The 12,493-nt window shown below is 35.5% G+C and overlaps 1 protein-coding gene and 1 long non-coding RNA gene across 2 annotated transcripts in view; both read left to right on the forward strand.

Annotated features, from left to right (window-relative positions):
* On the forward strand, positions 517–3,353 carry LOC109949207. Its single transcript, XR_002271740.1, has 2 exons — positions 517–1,684; positions 2,003–3,353. It is a non-coding gene; the product is annotated as an uncharacterized LOC109949207 (long non-coding RNA).
* Positions 6,648–12,493, forward strand: part of LOC18775844 (protein FAR1-RELATED SEQUENCE 5) — a 15,528-nt gene continuing 9,682 nt past the window's right edge. The window contains exons 1-2 of the mRNA XM_007208904.2: positions 6,648–8,887; positions 9,252–11,091. Coding sequence (XP_007208966.2) covers positions 8,837–8,887; positions 9,252–11,091 — 1,891 coding nt within the window. The 5' untranslated portion in view covers positions 6,648–8,836. The remainder of the gene's footprint in view (positions 8,888–9,251; positions 11,092–12,493) is intronic.

Genomic DNA, 12,493 nt, shown 5'->3' on the forward strand with positions numbered 1-12,493 from the left:
TAAATGTGATGAAGAAACTTTAGTTTTGTGATCATTCCTCCAACAATAACATAAGCAATAAAAAAATTACTAATAAACTTTAACCAAACAGCTAATTAAGCACAAATATATAGTAATAATAGTATAGGTTTCCGCACTTAACAAGTACCTGGTGAATCTAATCCTTGATTTTAAATCCTCTTCACATCTTCCCACCTCAAGTTCATCTTCGAGTCCTCATATGCAACTGCGAAAAATTTATTCGTCTAATCACGCACTTCAAAAAAATAGACATAGTCTCACAATCTATATGGTTTCCGAACACTCTTTTATGTGACATGTTATTGGTGCTTTTTTAATTAACTAAAAACTTTTTAAAACACTTTCTACAACTAGATCTTGTTCTAGTGGTATTTCTCTTCACAATATTGGAAGAGATTGCAAGTTCGAATCCCCCATTCCGGTTAATATAAAGATAAATAAAAGAAGACATATGAAGAGGTTTAAATCCCAAAATTAGCCAGCTGATATTTCTTTAAAATTAAAGATGTGAGTTTTCTTAAGGCTGATTGACATAGACATCCACACCACATGTTGGGCAAAAAGAATTAATTTCAGAGCAATCTTTCTTTAATAAAAGTGGTCTCTCATTATAGGCAGTATATCCCTTTATATTTGAGTCATGCAATGCAAGGCATGAAGGGTCACTTTCTAGGCCACACCAGAAGAACCCAACAGGACTGAATAGAACATGATCAACAAAAATCAACATTTGAGGCGCTTTTTTTTAGTGTCACGTGTGATTAGAGTTTCAATTTTTATTATTATTTTTTTTTGTTAACCTTAAAACTTTATAAGAAATTAATACAAATACAAAAATATATTGAAATTTTTTTTTTTTTTTTCCAAACTCCTTGCAACATTATCCTCGACTATGACGTATGAAAACAAAATTTTTACCTTGGGAAATTTGAAGTAATAAACAAATGAAACATACGATCAATTATTAAGAAAAGATAGAATGATGTGTCTAGCAGTAAAACAATTCACAAAGCAATTCATGACACAAAACTAAAGGAACTCATATCATGCATTTATGGATGTGTATTTTCAGATGATAAAAAAAGCTTTCAACCTACTCCGTGGATATACCTTTCCACAATGCTTATTTTATTTGAGCCTCTGAAATTACCAATTCTAAACAGATTGGCACGAACCTTAACATATGCAAAGTAGTTCCTTATTTCCGGTACATCACCAAGATAATAGGAATGAGGACGACTCCATCCACCGCATGGAATTTGCACAAACTGCAACAAAATATGGGTCCCTCCTTGGGCATCAAAATAAATAACACAAACAACTTACAAATCATTTCAGTAAGCAGTCTGAGGTACAGCAAAAGACTCTACTTTGGTCTCGGTAATTAAGTTGCAAATAATAAAATCCACTGATGCAAAACCAGCAGCACAATGGCAGCTTGACAACTCATTGACAGAGCTATTATCAGTGGAGACGGATTGAATAAGACTCAACTCCTTAAGCCCTCTCGCTGTCTCCTCCTCTTCCACCCCTCTCCCCTTCTCTCACCTCTCCCCTTTATCGCTACTTTGGTTTTCAGCCTATCCCTCTCAAACACCCTTTTCTCTCCCTTATTTTATTGCTATTTCATATGTTCTGGGAAGCCCAAGCAAAGGAAGCATATGTAAGGCCCCGTCCTTCTTTTCTATGGCTAACGAAAATTATAATTAACTTTAAATTTAAATTTTTTGGTTATTCTCTTTTGATTTTCAATTTCCTAGGTTATTTTTGGGGTCCAATTTTGGTTTTGATTGTTATGAAGGATTTAGGGTTTGGATTGGGTTTCCAAAAGCTATTCTTAGCTATTCTTTGAATTGCTCTGTGTAATATTTGTCAATTCATAGGATTTCGGTTTAGGATTTGGGCATTCACAATTCCTTCCATTCGATTTAAGGCTGAAAGTGTTTTTTTTCCCTTCCTTATGCATCTCTGATTCTATTAGGTGGGCGGAAGACACCACTCTAGCAAGTCGCTCTACTCGTGAAGGAATCTGCTTCAAATTCTGTTACATATATGGTATTCCTTTTCTTCTTTAAGTCTATTTTCTTCATTTTCTTTAAAGTATTGGCATGTGCTGCTGTTTCTTTTCAACCTAAACCCAATCTTTCTATGAATTTCTCCACAATCTCTTTCTAATTTGTTCTTTTTATTGTTACAGTTTCCTTTTTTGGGGCTTTCTCTTGTAGGGACTTGTCCATTCTCGAGTGATTATTTCTTGCTCCATTCTGAATGTTAGCTTGTTGCTCATTCTTTGCTCTGTTATTTGGATGTTAGTTTGAATCTCTCTATTTTTAGTTGGTACTTCACATTCTTACTTGAATCTCATTGGAAACTCTAATGGAACCACTAGTTTTAAATTTCCCTATGTGTTCATTTGGTTATGAACTTTCATTTTGTTTTTAGTTTTGGATTCATTCTTTATTTTGTTTGGAATTTGGAACACTGATTTCTAATTATGAAACATCTCTCTATTAAAATAACTTCATTAAATACATGTAATCTGATTTGGGGCTGGGGCATAAGGTCTTGTTTGTAGGTGCTGTTTTGAAGGAGATGAAAGAGAAGAGGAAATTGAGCTTTAGTTTCCAATCTTTATTAATAATTTGTGCAGGCTTATAGTTTCCATTTCTATGTAGATGGATTTATAGGCAAGGTGAGGATTCTAAATTAGGTTCCATTCTTTTTTCTTTTTTCCTACAATTTTGTTTCTTGAAGATTTGTTGGCTTTGTGCAAATGGAGAACACGTTTAATTTTGAAACCCCACACATCAATTGATTAAGCTAGTCTCTCTCCCACTTTGACACATGCAAACAAGCACATTTTGTTTTTGTTGAGTTTCTTTGTTCTAGGGAAATTTTTTTGTTCGTGAAAATTACAATGGATGACTGCTAAAATGAGTTTTCTAACAAAAATGTAGGGGATTTTGATAAATGGCCAAGGCCACATATCAAATGCAAGTTTGATTCTTGTTAGCTTGTGTCTGCTATTACGAGGAGGTTTTTGCATAGGTTGCATGTGGTTTGGTGTGTTAGAGATTGATTTTTGTTGTTATATTCATGAGTATGGGTTGGAGGCCAGTGTCAATTTGTTTCAGGCTTCAATAGGAGTGCTGGTCAGTTTTTTTATTTTTCTGTTATTTTTTAGGATGATGCTGTTTGAATTTTATTAGTTTTAAAGTGAATTTTTGAAGAATATTGTCATACTGAATTGTGTTTGGGTAGGTGGGTTCCATTAGCACTTCATCCCGAATTGTAAGCATTATTCATATTTTCTATTCAATTTGAAACTTATATATGCAATTTTTTTTTCTTTCTCAATGCACATAGTTTATGATTAGAAGATCATTCTCCCTGTTTTTTCTTGTCCAAACTTATATCAGTGGAGACGGATTGAGTAAGACTCATCGCTATAAACTCTAATGTCTATTGCTTCATCCTTGTAAACTCTAAAGTCTACTGCAGCTAAGCTTTAAAATATACTTTGACATGTAAAATTCAAATAATTTCTCAATGTCAAGTTTGTTTTGATGCTAACAATAATATTATGTTGAAAATCATTACTCTCCTTTACAACAACTCTTCCTCCAATTATTACTTCAAATTTTCCAAGTCCAAAATTTAATTATCACTCATCGTAGTCGAAGATAATGTCGCAAGGAGTTTTTGTAGAAATTTTCGGTGCCTTTTTTTCTTTTTTTATTCATTATTTATGAATTTTTTAAGTTAAAAATACAAAAATGAACATAATGAACCACGCACAATTCAAGTGGCGTAAACTGCTCTCTGAATCCCCTTGAGAATGAAGTTTGATGATACATAATTTTCTAATATCCAGAAAATTGCCCAAAAAGTAAGAAAGTATCAACTGCTACTCAATGCCCTCTCATTTTCTTATACAAGTCTAAGACATAAGATCACAGTACCCTATAGATCAGGCAAAACTCAGAAGAAAAATGCCTTACAAAAAATAAAGATATAATCTATAGTTAACTCAATACTTTAGTCTGGAGTCTTGGACTAGGTATTAATAATAAACTATACAAACAAATAGAAAAATCTTTTCAGGGGCATAAAGAATCAGAATGAAGCTAAGTTTTGTAGCCATTATCATCCAGACAAAGATTGAAAAAGTTAATATGGACTTACTAGCATTCTGTGCATGAATTTAAGATCCAAAATAGCCAAATTGTTCAACACTTTCAATGCTCCAGCTGCCACGTTTTCAAAATTAGAGGGAAGGACATCAGAGGTTTGAAATAGAATAGGAACATTCACTACAATTATGTCATGATCAAAGATACCACTAGTACAACAAAGCGTTACAAACACACTAATGGATGCACGATTCATCTAATGGTCTAGATTTTCCCAAGGACTGAGTTATGGGAAGATCTTCAGTATTATCACCCTCTGCAAATTTAGCCTCTTCATTTGACGTATGAGAAGCAGGTAGGGCAGAAGCTATGAAATCAAGCAAACCAGCTTTGCAGGAAGCTAGTAGTTCAGACTCCTTTTTTTCTAAATACTACATCCATAACAGAGTGAAAAAGAAAAGGTCAAAATCAGTGTTTGCAAGTCAACATAACCATCTCAAAGGCCCCGTTGTTTCACGGAATGAATTTGATGGGAAATCATTTCCCATGTCATTTCCCAAGGGATGAGAAATGGAAGATTCTTTTCCCACGTTTGGTAATGCTGGGAAACTAACCAGGAGATATCACTTTATTTCATTTCCCACGTTTGTTTTGAGTAGGAATGGAAAACAAAGTTTGTATAAATTTTCAATTATACCTATATTAAATCAAATAAAAAAATGCATTTAATGATATATTGTAATTCTAAATTGTTAATGAGGACAAAATAGTCATGAAAAATGTTTATTTAATATTGGCTCATTTTCCCAAACTTTTCCATGACGAGGGAAAACAAAACCCAAGTTGGGAGGATGGCTTCACTTTCCCCCTTACTTTTTCATGGACCAGACAACGGTTTCCCATGCCTGGACTTACCAAACATGGGAAAGCAATTGATCTCCCATTCCCAAGTCTCCTTTCCCATGAACCAAACGGGGCCAAAGAGTAAACTTCAAAGTTGGTTTTTTTTCTCACATAACCATACTTGGAGCATCTAATAAGGCAATTCCAAGCACACGAGATTTATAAAAATGCACAACTAATTAAGTAAGCAAACTTTTTCAGTTAAAAAAAGCACTCACTGATTCAGAAACTCATTGGAATCTTGGGGACAAGGTGGTAGGAGATACTTTCCACTAGAAATCTCTGACCTACAATTTGGCATACCAAATTACACCCATGCTAATTGCAAAGCACCCAAATTCAGGACAAGCGCATCCCCAATCTGCTTACACTACATAAAAAACTTGATCATTTCAGCAATTATTAACCCAACACTTGTGGGCCCCAAAATCCTTAGAAGCTCGCTCTTGTATCTGCACCTGGTAAAACTCGTGGTTGCTTACTTTCACCAAGTCTCTCGGCAAATTTCTGGGCCAGAAGTTCAGCCCCCTCCTGCTGGGCTTTGGCTCTTTCCTCCTTCCTACAAAGTTGTTCCATGGCCTTTGTTTCACGCTTTGCACTTGTCATCTATTCTTCTCGTCTCTCATTTCTTCCATTTATTTTCCCTCCATGATTTTTTAAAATAATAGTCTAGAGTGGTTTAAGAGTTCTTAAACACCTTTTGTTACAAGCCAATGTTTAGGGGAAGGTTCTACCCATAGGCTCTTAAAATTTTTGTATCAGATCCCAATTTCACCATGTAACTTGCCCGACTTCATGAAAAAGGTGATCTATAGCTTAAATTAAGAGTTATTGAATACATGAAGATGAGTGAAAATGTCTTAAAGGAGATTAGGACTCACGATCTTAGACAGGGACGGGTCCAGGAATTGCAAATTAGATGAGCTAAATTTACTTTACGTACAAACCTATTAAGAAAATTTGATGGCTTTTGGTGGGTTTTTAGGCTTGGACAATAGATTGTAGGAACTAAAAACCATAAATAACATTTAGCTCAGCCCAAGCCCACACTCAACCCCTTCACTCATAGGTGAAAACCCCATTATTTAAGATCCTTAAACGTTATAGCCAGGTTAGTAAGAAAATTCATGTTGGGCTAAATGTTATTTTAGGCTGAGAAAAAATAAAAGCCCCCCGGGCTGTAACCTAGGTTAGGTTGTACTAAAGTCCGTGCCTGATCCTAAATTGGAAAAATTACATATCTCTCTTAATCTATCTGTCTCTCCAGGTGCTGGAATTTTTTTAAAACTTTCGTTTATTAAAATCGAAAAGATGTGACCATCCAAGTTTGAAATTATGCATCTTTTAGGTGAATAAATGCATCGCTTGCCTCTTCAGATAAAGTCACATACTTTGGTACATAATGTCAATGTCTATAGATATGCAAGTCTCACACATGTTAAAAGTAACTTTTAACACTTGCATATTCATTCAGATAGTGCACTATTCTTAGAGATCAATGTAGGGTCTCATTGAGTTTGTAGTTGAGAGAGTTCAAAGAATCATGGTTCGCTAGGAACTTGTGATTTGGAGTGCTACAATCATAAGATCATGTTCGTTGTATGCTAGGAGACTGTTGGAAAAACAATCTATCATCTACTAATCAAATAATACATATTTAACAAAAATTTAAATATACCAAACAAATTTAGTAATGTAAGAATACTAGTATTATATTAATAGACAAATGTAAAATACATAAAAGAGTGAATTGAAATCGAATTCACTGACTTGTATGTGAGATAGGGGCTTGCAGATTCATGTTATGACCTAAAGGCAATATTTTACCCATTCTCGGTGCTTGAAGTTCTACACATGTGATGTGACTGTCTCCTAGAATTCAATTATGTGTATTCTAATCCTAGGACTTATGTGCGTCTTAGTGCTTATGTGAAAAACTTTGGGGGCTATTCTAATTTAAGTAGGCCTCTAATACTTGCGGCCCTTGAAATCCTTAGAAGCTCGCTTTGGTGAAACTCGTATGCTTGCTCACTTTCACTAAGTCTCTCAGTTAATTTCTGGGCCAGAAGTTCAGCCTCCTTCTAGGCTTTGGTTCTTTCCTCCTAACTACGAAATTGTTCCATGGTCTTTGTTTCACGCGCTACACTAGTCGTCTACCCTCTCGTCTCTCATTTCTTCCATGTATTTTCCCTCCACGATCTTTTAAATAAAAATAAGGCTTTTTATCACAAAACATCTATGGGGTTTTAAGTTTTCATGTGTTATTAGTAGTCCTTAAGGTTAACAACCATGCTCAAAAGTATTATATGTTGTTATGTTCTATTCCATCCAAAATTCCATCTAATGATATCACGTCATGTGAATTGAATAAAAATACATATTTTAAAATAAAAAATTTATAATAAAAAAAACCTCCAATTTCACCTTCCATGTCCCTCCCCCTCCACGGCTCCCGCTCCCGCTCTCTCTATTCTCCCTGTATCTCTCTGTCCTCTCTCTCTCTTCTTCCTAACCCAACCCCCAAATAGTTTCAAATCAAGCACACAAGATGCACAAGATATCATTTTTAAAATATTTTAAAATAAAAAATAAAATAAAAACTATTTAATCCACATGGTGTGATATCACTAGATATGTGAGCCCTATCTGTGTTTGGGGGTGGTGAAAATCCACCTAACCTGAGCACTTGATGGAGACAAAGGGCTTGGGGCATTGAAACTTGGCAATCGGGTTTTGGCGGCCAGGTTTGGAGCTGGAAGGAGTGTTGCGGCCGATATCCAAGGATGTTGCGAGCGGGTTACGTGGCTAGGAGGATGGACCGGGCTACGTGGTTGAAAGAATGGGCCGAGCTGTGTTCAAGCTTGGCTGGAGAGGTGCGGCTAGACTATGTGCAACTGGGTTTTCAATCGCGGAGCTGGGCAGCCAGGGCTTGCAAGATAGATAGGCACGGTCGTATTAAAGGAATGACGGTCGAGAGTTGGGTTTTGGGAGATACGGCTGGGCACCGCTGGAAAAACAGGAGCTTGCGAGACAGCTGGGCGTGGCCGGAAGAGCTAAGGGATTTGGAAAATTGCGGCCGCGTCCGGAATGGATGTGTTGCTGCAGGATTTGAAGTTGTGGAGTTGTGGCCGAGAATTGGAGCACGAGTTGAAGGAATATTGAGGCTGGAGTTTGTAGGTATTTTGCAAGTCAGGTTGAAGGGTTTGGAGGTTAAAGTCTAATATTGTCTATATATATATGGGGGCGGATCCGTGGCACTACGTTTTTGACACAATTTTTGGGCCATTAGATTACTTCACTTTTAATGGTTGAGATTAAATATTACATGGCAAGTAGTTTTAATTTTTTTTAAATAGACAATCATTAATTTTATTCTCTCTCATAAAAATAAAAGGAAATTTTTCTCTCTCCAACCTTTTTGCTGGAAGACGTAATCTCTCCTGCCTCTTTAATCTCAAATATTTATTAGGATCTAATAAATAAAGAATCTCACCAAAAACTAAATACCCAAACCCCACATTTGCACGCCTCTCTCTCTCTCTCTCTCTCTCTCTCTCTCTCTCTCTCTCTCTCTCTCTCTCTCTCTCTCTCTCTTTCTCCTCTTTAATCTCAAATATTTATTAAGGTCTAATAAGGACTGTTTTCAGTTTATCCTTCTTCATCCTCCTTCTTCATCCTTCTTCATGCACAGCATATACGCAACCCTGAATTCATCTTCAGTATAGTTCTTTTATGTCAAAGCAATTTCTCATATCTGAATACAATATTGCCTCATCAAAATGTTGGAGCGCACACAAGATATTTCCTCCAACTCTCAGTGCATATCTTTGGTATGTTACCTTCATCTGAGATTTTATTTTTCTATTTTTTTTATTTTTTTTAATCTTTGTTGTAGCTCTTCCTGTAGACAATTAGAATTGCTGAATTTTTTATATTTTATTTTTTATAAATACGATGTTATATGAAAGTTTATACGATCTTAGGATTGCTGAATTATTGGGCCATTAAGAATTCTTATGTTAAAAAATATTTCGTAGTGCCATTAATGATTGTTTTTAACATAAGAATTATTTTTTAAAATCAGTATGAAAGTTTATTCCATTATATTTCATCTTGTGTCAATATGAAAGTTTAACATATGTATAATATTTTTCTAAGTTGCATCGTTAAGAATGATTAATATATGTTCAATAGGTAGAGGAGATAATTCAAGTGAAGAATGGTGAAACAAGTACTCCAAAAAAGAAAGTGACACAATTAAAAGCGCCTTATTCAGGGATGGTATTTGACACAATGGAAGAAGCAAGAAACTATTATGAAGAGTATGGCCGACAAGAGGGATTCTGGATTAGAACTCGATCTTCCTCCAAGACAAGAAGGCGTTTAGATGAGGTAACGAGTAGACAATTTGTTTGTGCACATGAAGGAAAATACGTGCCCAAAAATACATCACAGAAGGCTTCAGAAGAGAATGATGAGAAAAACATAAGTGAGATTGAGAATATGAAGAGAACGGGTAAAAATTGTTCTACAGTGAAATGTGGATGCAAAGCAAGTATGAGAATTAAGCTTGATAGATGGTCAAACAAATGGAAAGTTTCAAGTTTCCAAGACTCTCACAATCACAAGCCAGTTACACCGGAAAGAAGAATGAAAATGAAGTCAAATAGGGTTATGCCGAAAGCAGCTAAAATTCTGACTGAAACATTTCATGAAGAAAATTTGCCAATTGCAAAAGTTCCTTCAATCTTTGGTGGCCCGCATATTGGTTTTAACAATAGAGATTGTTATAACCACTTGAGAAATGTCCGGCATAGACAACTGGATGGAGGTGATGCACAGTCAGTCCTTACTTACTTTAGGAAGAAGCAAGCTGAGAATCCTCAATTTTTTTATGCCATTCAATGTGATGAAAACGGAAGGGCAGCTAATTTCTTTTGGGTGGATGCTCGATCACGCATGGCGTACAACTATTTTGGAGATGTAGTCACATTTGACACAACCTATAGGACAAACAAGTATGATATGCCATTTGCACAATTCACAGGAGTAAACCACCATTTGCAATCAATACAATTTGGATGTGCACTTTTACAAGATGAGACAGAGGTGACATTTTTGTGGTTGTTTGAGACATGGCTTGAAGCAATGGGAGGACGTCATCCAGTTTCCATTATTACTGATCAAGACTTAGCAATGAAAGGAGCAATTGCCAAGATTTTTCCTAACACTCGCCATCGGTTATGCCTCTGGCATATTAAAAAGAAGTTTGCAGAAAAATTGTCACATGTGTACTTCAAGAAGTCCAAATTCAAAATTCAGATGAAGAAATGTATTCGGTCAACATACAAGATAGAGGAATTTGAAGAAAAGTGGAAGGAATTGATGAAAGAATGTGAATTGGCTAATGATGACTGGTTGAATAGTTTATATGATATACGTTCTTCTTGGGTTCCTGTTTATAATCGTGGCATATTTTTTGCAGGAATGAACACTACTGGACGTAGTGAGGGTATTAATTCTTTTTTTGATGGATTCGTCACACCGACAACAAATCTTAGAGAGTTTGTTGTCAAATATGAGCAAGCACTAAAGAGGATCATGGATAGAGAAAGTGATGAAGATTTTGAATCAGAACACAAGTATCGCATTGTGAATGAAGGAGAATTCCTTTTGAAACATGCAGCAAAGTTTTACACTAGAAATGTTTTCAACAAGTTTAAGGATGAATGGAGTAAAGTTACTCTCTACAAAGTTGAAGAAATTCCATGTGACGACGAATATCATGCATATCTAGTGAAAACAAAACTTGGAGAGCATGAAGAGTTTGTGGTGAAGTTAAATTTGCAAACATACAAAGGTATGTGTGAATGCCAAAATTTTGAGTTTGTTGGAATACTTTGTCGACATTTGTTGAAAGTATTTGTTCGCCTTGATATAGATACACTACCTGACCATTTTATTCTTCCAAGATGGAGACAAGAAGCAAACAAATTTAGGATAATGGATTTTAAAAGTTTGGTGACAAATGATGGTAAAGAAGAATCAGACACTACTACAAAAAGTGAAAAAGACGACCAGAAAACAACGACGGTCTAAGTGAAAACCGTCGTGGTTTATAAAAAGACGACGGTTCTAAAAACACCGTCGTGTAATACAACCTTAGACAACTAAAAAATGGAGTTTCAAATGGCTGTTCAAAAACAACGACGTACATAATTAAACAACCGACGTCTATTTGAAACAGATTTCCTCAGTGTAAAATCAATGCCAATAAAGAACGGCAGAAGTTATGAATCGACCGACGTAGAAAGTAAAGACGACGATTTCAATAAAAACTGCCGTTTTTACTCATAAAATAACACGACGAGGTTTTCGTATAAGACGCCGTATAATTACAAACAAATCCACGGCTTTAAAATACAAAATATCGCCGTATTAAATTAATTTACAACGACGGAAAATATAAATATATCGACGTCATTCTCGTATAGTTCTACTACGTTATCTTTAAATCGTACAATAAAATTTATCGTCGTATTTATTCATTTTATACGTCGTACCTTTAATTTTAACGGTCGTCTTAATAAGAATTTTTGTTAACAATTTTTTTCTTTGATTTTCTTATCCTACGTCGGTAGATCTACTTAATGACAAGAATTGAAATAACCACGACGGTTTATATAGAACACCGCCGACATAATCAGTTTTGTCTGAGATCCCAAGGGTTACGAAATCTTACCAGATGGAACTCTGTTCCACATCATAATCTTAACAGATGACACAGATTTGCAAATATTGCGTCGTGTTAGTTTACAAATTCTAGAACATTAATTTCCCTCATTTTAAATTTCCTCGGGAAAGAAAAATCTATTTATCACGCTTTGGAATTGAAAACTAAAACTGAAAGAATACGGGAAAAAAAACTCCATTTATAATTTAAAATTAAAATCCACGTCGGTTGTAGTACACTTAACGACGTTTAACAAAATAATCTACGTCGGTAATTATAAATCTACCGCCATCGTAACTTAATATAGACGACGAGAAAAGACGACGGTAGAACAGAAAACCGCCGTTGTTTCAGTTTCTTTAACATATCTTTCTGCAGGACTTGTGTAGTTCAAAGCATTGACAATGTCTTCATCATATCTCCCAGAAACTACTGATTCAATTGCTCATGCTTTAGAGGCCATCTGAAGCCATTTCTATTCTTTATCGCATTCTTGAAACCCATCTTCTTCTTCTGAAGCTCTACGGATAAAGGAAGAGGCTATCACAATAAATCCGACGGATCTTCTTAGGCAAGAAAATCAAGCAGAGGATCAGGCACATCTGATCTTCAGATTTCCCTGAGAAGCGAACTTTCCTTCGACAGCGAGTGGAGGCCAGGCTTGCATCTCTTTTGATGGAAAGCAAGGAGTATCAGAAGACGA

This window comes from Prunus persica, chromosome G5 (genome assembly GCF_000346465.2).
Source record: "Prunus persica cultivar Lovell chromosome G5, Prunus_persica_NCBIv2, whole genome shotgun sequence".
NCBI lineage: Eukaryota > Viridiplantae > Streptophyta > Magnoliopsida > Rosales > Rosaceae > Prunus > Prunus persica.